The sequence below is a fragment of the Leguminivora glycinivorella genome, chromosome 2, assembly GCF_023078275.1.
Source record: "Leguminivora glycinivorella isolate SPB_JAAS2020 chromosome 2, LegGlyc_1.1, whole genome shotgun sequence".
Classification (NCBI taxonomy): domain Eukaryota; kingdom Metazoa; phylum Arthropoda; class Insecta; order Lepidoptera; family Tortricidae; genus Leguminivora; species Leguminivora glycinivorella.
This window is the reverse complement of record NC_062972.1, coordinates 17,819,959-17,836,453: the sequence shown is the minus strand read 5'-3', so window position 1 is coordinate 17,836,453 and position 16,495 is coordinate 17,819,959. Positions and strand designations below refer to the sequence as shown.

The following is a 16,495-nucleotide window of genomic DNA, read 5'->3' as shown; positions in this document are numbered from 1 at the left end:
TCAATGTACTATGATATTTTACAACTGCGCAATACCGCGGCTGTTTTTGTTGTTATCTATTACCTAAAACTCTAAATTAAATTATCAATATCAATCAGAACATATACCGGATCTACCCCGATAATACATTAAAAACTTTAATATTTAAAATAAATACTAAGATAATCTTTGTTGCACGTGGTATTTTTTAAATGTCTAAGTTTGTACATGAAATCTGACAATTCAAACAAACAAAAAAACATTGAAATAGCATATTACCTGCAGAATTAGGATCCATTAACTTTTCTTTATAAAACAACGTAGAATAATAACTATTCACTAGGAAAGCCATCGGTTTTTACAAAGTTGCCGTGAACTGACACGTACACTAGGTTCAATGATCAAATTCCGACGAACACTGACAAGGCGCCATGCACTGGACAGGGGTGGGAGGGGATGAATATTGTTCCCCGGAATGTCACCTTGCTTATACAGTGTTTTTTGGACCGTTGTTTTAAATTTAGTGAAATCTAGTATTGGCCGCGTAGATCATGAAAACCTCCCATAGTGCGCTGTTAAAATTATTCGGTTTCCTCATGCTACACCGTGTAGAGGGCAAAATACAAGTTTCTTGGTTTAAGGGGCTGACAACACCCAATTGCGCAAAATTGATGTTACTTGCGCAGTTTTTTAAGACAAACTATTAGTTTTAGTAAGGCAAGTAAATTATATGTTATTATTCATTATATTTCAACGAACATAGACGTACTCAATACACGATTTAATGAAATCGGATCGATAGAAAAAAATTGCAAAGATTGGTCTCGAGTTCGTCATTAAACGGTTCTATGTCATTCAATTATTCACTTAGTTGTCTTTAATTAAAATCACAATAACAGAAATATACATATCGAAAACACTAACGAAACATATTGCACAAATAATGCATCTTTCTATTTTATATTTTAATATTTTTCCGTACTTTTCGTACCTAGCCGCCCTCTTTTAGTGACATCGCGCTCTCACTTACTCCCATACGAATAGACAGTGTACGCTAGCGTCAAGGTCATTGGGTGTTGTCAGCGTCTTAACTGTCTGGCTGTAAAGTGGCTGATCTGAACGAAGTCCCTTTTTGCAAAGTTTATTGGTAAGAAAGATGAAATCGAATTCGCATTTGAGTGGCAAATACCCATAATATACGATTTAGCAATACCATCCTTCAAGTTTGTAGAATTGAATGCGTTACCCGATAATTGTCGCGGTCAAGGCTCCATGCCATCACGACAATGACGTTCAATGATTCTGTGATAACATTTAATGACCTGTCAGCACGTGTCGAGGTGCAAATTAGCGGTATTTGTAGATTTAATGAGGGTTTGTACTGTGGTAAAATTATTTGAATGCTTAACCTTCCGATGTATAAAAATATTCTTTATAATTGGTTTTTGCGACATCTTGGATATAGCCAGTTCTAAAGACGAACGAAAGATTAAGTATTCTTATTTGTGGGCATTTTCAGAATTTGGGACCCCCCAACTAGCGTAAATTGTTAACAAAAATTAAGTCACTGTCAGTTTTGTGACGATAATGAAGCATTAAATTTCAATAAAAGTATTGTTTTTGTGTTAGTTACATAAACTTTAAGCGATAATCAAAATTCAGAATGTGATAAAAGAAAATTTTTAGACATATTTTATGCTTAATTGTCGTCACAAAACTGACAGTGAGTTAATTTTTGTTAACGACTTTATATTTGGGGGACCCAAATTCTGAAAATGCCCACAAATAAGAATACTTAATCTTTCGTTCGTCTTTTGAACTGCCTATATCCAAGATGTCGCAAAAACCAATTATCAAGAATATTTTTATACATCGGAAGGTTAAGATTCAAATAATTTTACCACAGTACAAACGCTCATTAAATCTACAAATACCGCTAATTAATTACTTATTTCATATTTTTGAGTACTACTTTTTATTGTTCGGTTTGAAAGAACTCGATAATAAAAGAGATACATATTTTTTAATTTCAAAAAAATTGCAATTTTAATGCGAACATCCCTTTTTATTACTACTTCGAGCAGAAAGACCGTAATAAGTCACAAACGTCAAGACTCAACTTAATGACGTCACATATTGTGTTGTTCATACACCTAAGAAAACGAGAAAATCATTCTTAAAAAAAAAGTTTTAACAGTCAGCTTAAACAGTCCGAGATGTCTTAATGGCAAGTGTCACTGTCAACAAATATTGAATAACTACTAGCTATGGAGTGTAGAAGTATAAGGAAAGAAATCTGTCAAAGTAAAACAGTCGAAAAATGACGTGTCAAACCCTTATGTACGTGCAATTGCAGCGCCACCTATCTATGGTTTCATATACTGTACACTTCTGATACTTAAAGCTTTCGCTCCTTACCTCTAATCTCCATACTACGAGCGGTGATAAGTGTCACAGTCAAACTCAACCCTGACATTACAAACGGAAAATGTTTTTGGTTATAGTGGCAGCTCTGAATAGTCTGAATCAACTATGTAACGTCACTTCCCCTTTAAACTATTTTTCCCCTCACTAGCTCGGAAACACGTGTTTTGTCCTTTAATAGCAGCGGGTAAAAACGCATTTTATCCACTAGTGGGTAAAGTAATTTGACCTTGAATAAAGTCAAATTAACTGCTTTAAAATTGATAAAAGTAGGTGAATCTAGTAATAAAGATGATTTACCACCTGTGGAACTACTGGAAGCAGTGATAAACGCATTTTTTGCGTTGTAGTTTCCTCGCTATAGTGAGGGGAAAAGTTTTGTGTTACACTCGGGTGCAAATGTATTTTACTTCTCGTGTGTTAAAAAACTTGCAAGTTCAGGATTCTATTATCAAACCACTCGCTTCGCTCGTGGTTCAACTATAGAATCCTTTCACTTGCTCGTTTTTCAATTCCACACTCGGCGTTAAAATACAACTTTGCCCCCTTGTATAACAAATAACTATTAAAGAATTGTTTACTAAAAATATGGAAAAAAATGTGATTACAGACTATATCTCGAAATGGTTTTCGATTTAGGGACATTGAAAATTTTGAAACGTTGTCAATTGGGGGGACCTAAATTCTGAAAATGCTTTTGTGCACAAATGCCATTTAAAAAATTGCCGCGTCATTTTCCTGAAATAAATTTTTTGATGGATTGATTGATTGATAAACTTTGTGGAAATGCACTAGCAAAGTTATAACACGTAAACCACGTAGTACGAGCTCCCGTCTTCCTCATTGAGTAGCCACATTCTTATAAAAAGGATATAAGAGCCCGTCTTCCTTACCTGTAGGTATACTTGATCTATATTATTCGGCTACTAAAGCGTCGATTTACTTTTAAAAAATGTCGGCGGCACTTGCGAAGTACCAGCTCCCTTGTTCCTTGTTGAGTAAGTACATAGTCACAAACATTATTATAAAAAGGATATAAAGGCCAGTCTATCCTGCCCGGAATACTCCGTTTAGGTGTCGAGGTGCAGTGTAACAATTAAACGAGCGGTGCTGCCCTCTGCCGGCCAACCAGAGCGCTCCAATTAACGCTAAATTAGCCACTCATCTCAATCAATTCCGAGGGCTTATTGATGGTGTAAAGAGTGAGCGCGAAGCGATTTTGAAAGTTTTGAAAATAATACGCTACATTAGTCGATCTTGCCATTTGAATACTAGAACGCTAAGTGCGTAGTTTATGGCTAGTTTAATTAAACTCAACAAAAATAACCATTTATGCTCAGTCATTGAAAGATGAGAGCACACTTCTTTTAGGCAAAAAATAAAATTAATATGTATTACAACTGTTTACTTTTTCTGACTCTTTCTGTTTACTGCTACTGCATCATTCGAAGAATGACTGAATGAATGAATAATGGACACAATTAATAATTTTAATTTTGGTTTGGCGCGCTTTCATTTCAGAGACCAAGATTCACTTTGGATCACTGAGCCAAAATAGTTATTTTTATTTAATTTAGTTTGACTAGCCCTGCACTTTGCGTTCTAGTTTCTAAATGACAATAAAATTAATGACAAATATGTTCACTACTACTTTTTCTATACAATTAAACATTCGTATTTCATGATCCTAGCTCACTGTCCAGTGTCCAGAGTTTGGGTCACGGCAAAGATTACAAAGCCGTGAGGGGTCAGAGCGCGACACTGAATAGGTATGCTAAACCACCGCTTTTTGCGCACTTGCACCACGCGCCTGCGCCGCTCCAGGAAGAAATTAACTCGTAAGAGAGCACTTCTGGTTGCAGATAGATCGGAATTGCGTGTCCGGCGAAGGACTCGCCAGGGATCCGTGGTAGAAACCAACAACTTATCTATACAATTAGAAATGATGGTCTTCTCGGTTATTGTTCGCTTAGCGCGATAGTTGCTCATGATGAAATAAAACTACGGATTATATCGTGTATAATGAATTTACATACCGACGTGTCGAACCCTTTCCAGCTTCTGTGCTCAACGTGAGCCAGTGAGGATATACTTACAAGCAAATAGTTTACCCAAGCTTATGAGGGAAAAATAGAGATTAATAGAGTACTTATTCACTACTTATACTAAATTCACTATATTATAAGGATGATTGCAGTAAACCTACATATTAATATTATTTAGTAAAGCAGTTTATAGTCGCAGGTGTTTTCACATTATGCAAAACGTAATAATTACGATTAACATTTTTTTAACATATTTTTTTCATTCATATTTTATTTAATTGTAGATTGTAGCTGTAACTGTAGTTTCGTATACTATAATTTATCTAATATTATACCTCTATAATAACCAATCATTATTTAATGCACATTTTAATAAAATAAATTATTTTCTCTTCTATAAAAATATCGCCGGTCTTTAACGTATTGTCTTGTTCTCGGTCATTCTCAAGACGTAAGGGCGAATTCTAATTACCACGACTCATTTGTTTTCAGTGGAATCTTAGTTCTAATTGTCTAATCCATACTATTATAAATGAGAAAGTGTGTGTGTCTGTTTTTTTGTCCGTCTTTCACGGCAAAACGGATCGACGAATTGACGTGATTTTTTAGATAAAGATAGTTGAAGGGATGGAGAGTGACATAGGCTACTTTTTGTCTCTTTATAACGCAAGCGAAGCCGCGGGCAAAAGCTAGTTTATCATAATTCAAATTCCACTGAAAATAGCTTATAGAAGCGTCGCGGCACTTAAATATGGACTAGACGGTTGAGAGGTCTGAATAGCATGAAAGTGACATTTGGATGGCAACTTGCAGCTACATTACTAATGGCGGCCCCGTGACTTTTTGACGTTTTAAATTACGTCACTCAATGGCGTTGCCGACATTCAATGAACAATTCAGTGAACAGCACCCCAAAATGGTGGAGGCGCTTGCGCACCGTGCAGTTATCTAACCAACTTTATATACCTGTGTACTTGTTTAGTAGGACTGTACTTAAGCATACGCCAGTATGTAATATGTATGAGCTTAAGAAACTCTACTACCTTCTGCTTTTAAGTACATGCACATTTTACAATTTTTTTCATCCCTCGATTATTATAGTTAATCCTGGCATAAAAACGCATATTCATTCGTGGGAACGCCGCGTAACGCCAGCAGGCGGCCAGTATAATTGGCCTCTGCATATTAATTTACCGTATACCTTCATTACTTTATTTTGGTCCGGGTACATGTAGCGAAGTTAACTTGCGACAGTTGCGACGCGCTAAAGGTACAGCTTCTGTAGAAACAGCGAATGCGCTGAGTATTATCCTGTAGATTATGCCAAATATGATGTGTGACGCAAAAGCTAGAAGTTACATTAACTATCTACTTAAGTAGTATTCATAAAAATATTATCCCGTATACTTCATAGTGAGGATTTTTATTCATGGCGGTAATTATGCACAAGTTGTACCTACCTATTGGATTTGGTGGACGTGTCTTAGGTTATTTTATTATAATATAATAAATAATATGCGCATGGTCAAAATAGCAGCTAAGTAGTAGTAGTTTTATTTGCTCAGCTTATGATTAACATATATATTACTTAACAAAAACTGAACAAGAAATACACAAAAAAAATCATGATACAAAATAGAAAGAGAATGTGCTGAGATATAAGTAGTTCTTTTAAAACTAACAAAGTTTTTGTTGGATGGTACCTAAAGTTCGAATTTAATTTAGCCAGTTTGTCGAATAATATTAAATAGGTAGCAAAAATATTATTATTTATTTACTTCATATTAAATAATAAATAAACAGACGGACTCACTGTTTGTATTAACCTGTAGTCGCTGAGAAGGGAATCGCGTCGGTTTTTTTCTGGACAGGAAGAGACGACCGGTCGGACCGTTAAGGCCAGTTAGCCCGGCATATGCAATCGATTTATTATGATGTTACATTGTCAGCCTATCGGCGAAATGTTAAACTTCGCAAGTACACGATTTAATTTGCCATACGAGACTTGACTTAGATATTTCTATGCTTTTACAAGTCGCACAGACGTGTGATATTTCGCACCTCAGGTTTAGTGACGTCGGGCTCATATTGACATTGTAAATATCATTTCGTTATTTAAACCCAAACTAAATTGCTGTTTTTCACCTACTCATATATGCCTAGTAAAAAAAAGCTGCTTAAACTATTTAAGGGTACAATTTCTCTTTACCACCGGTTCTATTTGTCAGTACCTAGAGGATTTTTTCGATAAAGATAATTATCGTATTAGAAATAAACCATCAAGTACCTAGAACTGTTGTTAATTAAATAGAAAATTTCTCGGACAGATAGTGCAAACGAATTTACGACTTTTACGAGGCAGCAAACATGCTTTATATGGCTCTTCGAAAAACCCTACATAATACTTACTCGTAGTATCTCGTCTCGCGGCTCTGTTACCTTGTAAAAACAAATTTACTGCAACCAGTACCGATATCATTTTTCCCGCAGAATCATAAATAGGGCTGCCAAATTGGGCTAGTCCTGGACAAATCAAGCGGCCATAAATCTGATGGTATGGGAACCCTGGCTTAGCGGCTCGTCACAGTTCTGGGCTACAGAACGAGCGGTGGCATACGCGGAGCGGAAGCGGGAACTAATTTGTCGATATTTATTAGCGCACCCAAAAAATTTATGTTTCTTTTTATGATTCCGACGATATGCTATGATTTATTACAGCCGAGAAATTCAATGTGCTGTTACATTATTGAATTTATTCACAGTAGCGATTTCTGGCGTAGAATGGTTGGAGACTTTAAGACTTGTCTTCTCTCACATACCTTCAGTCGTTTGTATTTCTTTAAAATACATCTTCAATGGCTACTAATGACGGTATAACGACCCCAACAATCGAATTCAAGGTGCCCCAAAGTTTCTGCACATTTTACACACAGAACTAGGAACAATTCTAGCACTTATTAAAGGTAATGCGCCCCGACTTGCGTATCGTACCTATTTAAAACACCCTTATGCCATAAATAGGTACCTCAATAAAATTGCCACTTAGCCATTCATGTGAGCGACACCGCTACTTTGAGAAAATGAAGATTTTCGCTTCACTACTTTCCCAAGTCTGTAAATGAAGCCTGCTCTTTTCGTGGCCCTAACCGAAGCTCCTTATTTGTCTACAACCGATCGGGTACAGTTAGACGCAATATTATCTAGCGAGCACAATAGCTCTAATCGTGCGACCGAGTCGTGACGTACAGTCGGCCGCGGCGTGCTCATTGAAAAGTGCGCTTTTTTGATACAATCGTGATAGCATCTCGGATAAAACCGATAAGGTTTTGGTAACAGTAAAAAACGATGAAAGACTGGCTTTAAAAGAACGTAATATTTACACGAATTTTTAATCTCTGCATTTGAAAGGAATGAGAAATTCCCAAGAGTATTTTTTGGTTAAAACTGATGACTATTAAATATTAAATAAGTGATGAGATATATACCAAAGTACCTACTTCAAAACTATGCAATAATTTTCTGCTGTTCAGCGGTGCCCTAGCACTTATTGTATTTGAAATATTCTCTATTATATATTATAATACTCTTTCCCATCTAGGGCGTATTCCAATGACCTAAATTGAGACATCAACGTTTTTCACACGACCCGTACCAAGATTTTATCTTAAGAATATCAAATCAAGTTGAAACTTATAAAATCGGAATAGATCTAATCGGATCAAACTTAAATCAGACTTTACCCTTCGGCGCAACACGACTTGTTTATTAAAATACTAACCTATACCTACCTAAGTATTCTAGCAAAAAAGCGTATTCAGTCTGGCAAAAAATTGTAAAAAACGTGGCAACATAGTAGTGTATGTCGTCTCTTTCAAATCAATTTGTGTGAGAAAACGGGACGTCTTTACGATTATAATTTCTACTCTTGTTTTTCCAGGCTGTATGTTACCATAATAGCTCATATAGGTAACTACCTCTATGTTTAATAGTATTAATAAACTTACATTACCCTAGAATGTGTGAAGTAGGAACTTAGTGACCTCACAAACAGGCTGTAAAGCGCACAGCTGACTTTAAATACTAGGTCATTTATAATTATGTAGAAAGATTATAAATATCAAGGCTTATCAAGCTAGACAAAATTGTGTTTCTTATACAGCTCTGTAATTACATAATTTACACTTAAGAGCGGAAAAGTATTCGATTCTGCATTAAAAATTTAAATGTGTTTCTTAAAGACATAAGTACACCTGAAACAATTCTTGAGTTACAAATAATATTCTCTTAAAATTTTAATTACTTAGTAAATTATCAAATGGAAGTTTCATGTAACAAAAAAAATATTCCTCTGCAACTATGGTTGCGACGTTATCTGAATTTGGCACGTTCTTCTTTCTGTGCATTTTTATTCCAACACAGATTATGTTTACATAAAAAGAATATGCGGAAAAAAACAATCATCTTTGCTATGCCACTTGACTTATATTTTAATTGCCTTTCATATAATTATTACCCGTTTCATTATCTGACAGAAGACGAAAATAAGAAATTAGCGCTTAATATTGTTATCTTCTCAATAAGCGCGTGTAGGGGGCCACCACACGATCGTTACGAGAGTATCTCGCCCGCGATACAGACTACCGTCCTTTACTAACTAAATAAATTAGAGTGGGACGGTCTATCTCGCGTTCGGCATACTGTCGCACCCTACTGGTACGGAACCCAGCCGCACATGGTGAACGTATGGTCATGCCCCTGTGGCCCGCTTACGTTGCGTAAGTTAAGGTCAACGTACACGGACAATGGCACCCAACGCTGCATGGATACACAGAGATCTAGACCACATGTTCTTAAGAGCTCACAAAAATATACTTGCTTAATGAACCGCCATTTCTATGTTAGTAGAAAGGTACAAAAACTATATCAAAAATAAGGATGAATATGATAAATTGACGTCTTTCTCACCACGCAAGATTCATGTTCTGCATCTTTGGGAGTTGTGTGCGGAGCCAAAGCTTAGAAGCCCTTTTGACACTTTAATTAAATGTAAGCGGTACACCGAGCGGATGCTGACTTTGGCCGTGACAAGTTACTATTATTCACTCTATTCGATTACAGTGTCCGGAAGAAGATTATCTGAAATCATGAAAAAGTTTGGTGAGAGATTCAGGCATACCAAGTTTTCTAATTTAGGGTTCTATAGCTTGACATGTAAAATTGTAAATGTTTGAAATAAGCTACAGCGGGGCGATTTGGACTGGGGGACAATTGCTACCGGTCCATTTTTTTCCATGTTTTACAATGTTTGCATTATTAATTAGAGTGTCCACTGGTTATACAGGGTGCCCGGTAATTTATGAACAACCTTTTAACCACCAAGAGGGCACCTTACACTGGTCCAGAAAATCGAATTTTAGGTTTATTAAAAGTCGCCTGGTTTTCGAGATTTTCACACTTTTTAAAATTTTAATACTGCCCAAAATTTTAAAAAGTGTGAAAATCTCGAAAACCGGGCGACTTTTACTAAACCTGAAAGTCGATTTTCTGGACCAGTATAAGGTGCCCTCTTGGTGGTTAAAAGGTTGTCCATTAATTACCGGGCACCCGGTATATGGTACGCGTGTTCAGTGGATACATGTGGAACTCAACTTAATAGTGTAATAATGGATAAAATGGATCAGTTACAAATGCTCGCCAGTCGGGATTTGCCCCGCTGTACCTTACTAATTTCTTATACCTACTAAAATCTCGGAATTTCCTTTCGTTAATGGTCTGATTGGGCTAGCAAACTAGGCTTTCATTTAAAATCATGTAAGATCGGGAATTGAAGGGGTACCCGGTGCGCCCGCGCCTTCACGTTTATGACGTAACGGTAGCTCGACACCGGCGCCGGCAAACGCGCGGTTTTACTGCCTCGCCTAATGAATCTAGCTTTATAACACTTCTGTTTGCAAGGCGTGCCGTAAAACTGATGGATACATTTAACAACCAAAATGTACTCGATTTAATGAGTTTCGGATTCGAGGAGAAAAAAAATCTCCTATGCTCCTGGGGAGAACTTGTTTCCGATCTTCGTTACCTGCATTGATTTTTCTGCTTAGCTCAGTAATAACTTTTCCCGTTTTAAGGAGCACACAGCCAGTCATTTTGCATTACAGTACGAGTACATTAGTATTACGCAGATTTTATCCGAGAACCTACGATGGGATACCCTAATCTTCTTCTGCAGACTTACCTACTTATGAAAGTAATATGTACTTAGACAGTATTTTATACATTGAGTATGCCCATTTTAAACATACGTTACAGTATAAAAGTATTTGATATCCAAAGAATGTCGTTATAAGATAAGTTACAAAAAGGTCAGAGTGAATATTATTTTGCATTCGATGAGCTATTAAAACGGTAGGAGCATAGGTCAGTACTGTGCTGCTATTCACGACGGTTATGGCGTTAATGGCCTCATATCAACAAATATGGTTTCCATATCCATATTTTATACTATTTCGAGGTCAAAAAGGCACAGTTGAGGAAAATCTACCATCTAATTAGATATCAATGTTCGGCATATATTATAGTACATTGTGCAACAAGGGAGGTAAGGGGGACATTAAAGACGCGTGTTATTATTCCCGACTGCCGCAGGCAGGAGTGAATAATAAACACGTCTTTAATGTCCTTACCTCCTGAGTTACACACAATGTTTTTCATCACATTTGAGAGAAAAATACAGTGGAAACAGTCATAAGGCAAAACCTTCAACCGGCGGCGTTGCGATCAGTAGTGTATCTTGATATACATCAGATTATTCATATTAAATCAATTGTTTTTGATAACAAACACTTTTTGAACGAAAACAAACACGAAAATACTGCATATAAATTAAATGCAACGTTCAAAAAAGCATATGAATCATATAATTGAACTAAAATGTTACTTATTTTTCATTCATTTAAATATTTTGATCTGTTGTACTCTCCGTTGCTAGGCAACGGTGGGTGCCTCGCGTACGCACGCGGTCAAGCGCGAGTAGAGAGCATATTGTCAGATTGTAAATTATAACAATTTATCTGAGTTAAATTTACGAAATAAATGCAAAACACACTGAAATAATTGTAAAACATAAATAAAATGCATTTTTCATATCGTATAATATATTTTATAGCTTAATAGTCAAATTAATAAATAAAAAAAATTTGGTTGTGCAATAAAAATCCTTGACAGATTGAAACATCCTTTGCCTGAAGTATTGTACGGATTGTATTAATTTTTAAAAATAAATCCATTATTCCCTTGGGAATAAAATAGTACATTATGCTTCAGTACACGTAGACGCAATGATACCTTTAAACAGCAAATGTGATGAAAAATACTATATTTTATTAGATCCCATCCCAGAGTTCATGTTTACTTTGATAACATTTGTTTTTCTTTCTTGCAGATGTGACTAAAGCCCACGATGGCAGCCACGGACGGCCAAGTCGTAGTCGCAGCATCCCGCTGGTCTGATGAAGGAAACTACCTCCGGGAGTACGTCGCTAAATACCGGCTACCCAATGTCGCCAAGATCATCAAGGGACAGTATGGCGGGCTTGGCGTGCCCACTTTGCCAAGCCCTAGTCTACAGAGCACTGCCTTGCTTGTTTCTGCGGGACAAAGCAAAAAGATTATAGCTCAAGCCATCAAACTTAAGGAAGGAAGACGAATGGTCAGTGTTGGACCACGAATCGCCATCCCAGAGACATACAGAGGTTATTTCGAGCTGCTTAGCGAAGAAGGGAGGGCAGTCAGATGCATAGAATCAGTAGCAGAATTAGCTAGGAGAAGGCTTGAAGATGGCTGTCTTGTCAGGGAACCTATTAGAGTAATTTGTGGTAAAACTGACTTAGAAGGTACAGTCACCGCTGACGGTGCAAGAAATTTACCAGCCGGCGAGGTCATTATGCCTAGAGGGGAAACATACTTAGGAAAAAACAAATACTTAAAATGTACGGATTCCAAAGGAGACGTCGTACTTCTCAGCTTGGATCAAAGAGGAAAATTCTCTGCCGTCGCCAAGGAAGAAAATATAAGTGGAGTTCATACTGCAAAAACATTACTAACAAAACGGCTGCCAATTACTGTGAGACTTGTGCATGGTACTCCTCCTAGAGGCTTAAAAAGTTCTAGCCATTTTGTCCCAGAAATTCGACTCCTATCAATGTTCGAAGAAGAGCACGTTTTCGCCTTACCGTTACAAAAAGAAGGAAATGCGCTAGTAGCATTACCATTAGCTGCACCAATTAAAATGTTAAGATGCAAAAATGAAGAACAAATAAAAAACTTTATGGAATTTTCTAGACTCGTCGAAAAATGTAATCGTTTGTTAGTCGAAGTTGTTGATAGAATACACGTTTTAGATGGGAAACTTGGCGATCCTAAAAGGCTTTTGAATGCTCCTCTTCATGCGCCACCGTTACTTAAAACTGGGTACTTTTTACGGAGAAGTGCATCTTCAGACACGGCCAATCAACATAAACACTTGTCTAGACATAGCCATATTTATAGTAGCCATAGAGATGAGAATAGCATTCCTGATGAGAATGAAGAAATCGACCGGATTTACGATTACGTGCGAGGCTTCGCTCCTCTTCCGAAGAACATAAAAGCATCTTACACAAATGAACCAACTCTAAAACACGAAACTGCCCCATCTTCTCCTGCAGCTACGCCTATCCATATGCCTTTAATAACAGAGATTAAACCCGAGCCACCTCCGATAGAAACCATTCCATCCAAAAACCTCTAAATCAGAAAGCAGAAAAAAGGACGCGTAAAACTGCCGTAACCACAAAAGAAGTTCCCATAACAGTTTATAAAGAAAAATGTTCCATCGCCCCGGCGCCAAACCTCCCTAAATTGTACATCAAAAACGGTATCAGTAATAATAAAAGTAGGATGGTTTTTAGACAGAAAAGCAACTCACCGACTAAAGAGTCACCTAGTCCTATAGCTAGTCCAATCAGACCATTAACGAAAGGCGATTCCCCAATCTTCAATATTAGGTATAAGAGTCTTTCAAACATTCATCAAGCTATGGAACTTGATGGCACCCTAGATTCGAGCCACTCAGGAGGTCGGACGTCCGGGGACTCGGGGAATGGGCCCAAACTTCCCGAAAAGAGATCAAGGAAACTAAGCAGGCCTAAATCACTTACCAATCTGGTTTGGGAGATGAAAGGTTGCCCGGTAGAGACAGTTGACAAGCCGAAGGTTCGGAGTAAAAATGAAGGGTACAAGAAGATCGGAAATAAGTTGTCCCTAGGAGCACAGAAGAGGGTACCGACGTTGTATCTCTAATTTCTTGGTAAGTCTAGCTTGATTTTATTTAACGGTAGTTTATTAAATTATTCCAACATTTTAGTGACAGTGTTATGTATGTCACAGGTCACCGAAAATATAAAGTCATACCTATGTGTCTGTGGCCGAGAAAACGTCCCACTATGTCGCTTGCTATGAAGGCGCTTTGACAGGTTATTTGCAGAATATAAGCAAATCTCATTTTTAAAGCGTGAAAGTGGAACGTTTTGCCAGCCGCGAATACACAAGCAGATGAGATAACATAGTCCTTATAGTCCACGGATGGAACAGAATCGGTGACACCAAATTTCATTGACAGTCCTACACTTTGTCACTACAAATGCAGCAAAGTTAGCTTAATCCGATGCAATCAGCAGGTCGAAGCTAAACATTCAGTGTGGGTCATCATGGATCTTCACTCTTCGTTCGCTCCCTGTGGTCGATAGCTCAATTTATGTGCCGTCACATTCCCGGCGCCATTAGAGTTGCACGCGCAGGATGGCACATGTCGTGGCATATCACGATTGCTTGCGGAATGGCAACTTGCATAGTTTATTATAATACAGAAATATTTCTCCTGCAACAATATTATACACAACTTGGGAATTCATTAGGTAGAAACTTGAGAAACTTGTGCCATACTCATGCGTCAAGGAGGCACATAGCACATGTCACCAACATTTCCTTATGTATCAAAATTACCTTGTCATTCAAATATGTAAAAGCTGCCATATTATAAATCTGTGAACACACTTATACTCGAAGTGGGTAACAAATAAAATTATTTTATTAAGTATTTTTTGGTTCGCCACCAGTGGGCTTGATTGCTTTTTCTTTAGTGTATGGTATCTATTTCAGTTTACACTTATACTCATCCAAATCAAGCTTAATTTGAAATATTTCGGATTTCTTTACTAGTGTGGGACAAAACAAAAACAAAATCCAGGACTGGAAGAAACATTAAAACATACAGGTAGGCGCGCATAGGCGTGATCACTTGCTAAACAAGCTTACACATCGATTGTACTAAAATAAAACAAGTGTTGCACTAAAATAAAGCAAGTGTTAGCACGCACGTCGGCACCTATAAGCGCGCACGCGCACATAACGCACGCATGCGTATTATCGCGTGTCCAAACACTATTTCTTTGAGATCATGATCAATTGATCACTATAAACGCCACTGCCCGATTGGCAGATCAGGATGTAGCTAGGACATAAGCGTAACGAATAGATAAGATTAATTAACATCTACAAAAATGCCCGTCCGTTTTCGCACGGGGAGTAAAGTATAAAAATTTGTTTGTTAAATAAAATAAGTCCGAGATGGTATTGTATCTATCATACAATACCATCTCGGACTTATTTGTAGACCAATAAAATTTAGAGATTTTGCCGTAAACATCTCAATCGGCTCAGAGAGTTATTTATATTAAAGCGTCATTTTTTTCGACTTAAGAAATATAGTCAGATTTCAGCCAATTTATACAAATCATACAAGTACTAATTCTTCCTCGAGAATTCAGGGATGAAAACCGCATGATATGTAGCTTTATTACTTTCGTGTGCCTTCTCCTTGGCGTGACCTTATCTCTTTGTAATCAGAGCTAAGTTATATAACAGTCGTAATTATTAGAATTCATGTCGATAATTCAAATCGAGTGCGTCCAATTACCAACGCCTGGAACCCATTAAAGGTAGAGGCATAACTTAGAGCTTACTGTCCAACACCAAGCCACCACCAAGCTTTTCAGTCGGCCTAGCCGATGTCACAATCGTTAAGGCTACTTAGCAATCGAAACGCAATCTGGCTCTGTCGCGCAACTACCGAAGAGCGACAAGGAGAGCTTACGAAGCGTAAACGATTGAGACGTTGGCTAGGTACCCAGGATTAGGTAGCCTGGGCGTGTCTGGATTGGCCAATTACAGTAGCTATTAAATGAAGGTAGGGGATAGTAAATTATATTGTGGTTGAATGGGAGGATTGTACTTATTTATTTCTTGTAATTAAATCTCTAATAAGATGGAATGGGTGAACTCATACTACAGTTCGGCAATCATTCGTTTGCAGAACACTAATTGACTACACTAACTATAAAAAATAATTACAGAATGAGATAATTGACAGAACCGACTTAATACATTACTATTAATTGAATGCACAAGGATTTGGAGGAATCAAAGGTTCTCTTAGAATATTATAAATTGGAGTGTGTGTAACAGACACTCACGGCAAAACGGAGAAAGCAAACGGTGATTTTTTTATGTGGAGATAGTTGAACTAGTTGAAGGGGTGGAGAGAGACATAGACTACTTTTTGTCCCTTTCTATGTATGCATTTCGCAATTTTCGAATTTAGCGAAGCCGTGGGCAAAAGCTAGTTTTACATTAAAGCAACTGTTTTTACCATAATGATTGATTTCTCACAAGAACCTAAATAAAAGTGTCATATTTTCTGGTCTCCAAGATTCTCCTATTTAAAATTTATTTTCCGGTGTTTTATTTTTATCATTTTAATATTACAATCTAGAAAGCGTAAAGTGAAGGCACAGACAGATACATACAAATCGTCCGCGCACAACCATAATCTCTCAATCTACTCCTGCGCAAGGTGCATCGCGAAAGCGCTGGCATTTGCGCGACATTTAACCAACGCCTGCCATTTACTGAATTTAAATATACTTAATATTAGGTATTGCGATTATCCA

General features: G+C 37.3%; 1 protein-coding gene across 1 annotated transcript in view; it reads left to right on the top strand.

The window, feature by feature from the left end:
* The window catches only part of LOC125234236, a 180,641-nt gene that overhangs the window by 148,173 nt on the left and 15,973 nt on the right, over window positions 1-16,495 (top strand). The window contains 2 exon segments of the mRNA XM_048140445.1: window positions 11,890-13,233; window positions 13,236-13,794. Coding sequence (XP_047996402.1) covers window positions 11,908-13,233; window positions 13,236-13,787 — 1,878 coding nt within the window. The 5' untranslated portion in view covers window positions 11,890-11,907 and the 3' untranslated portion in view covers window positions 13,788-13,794.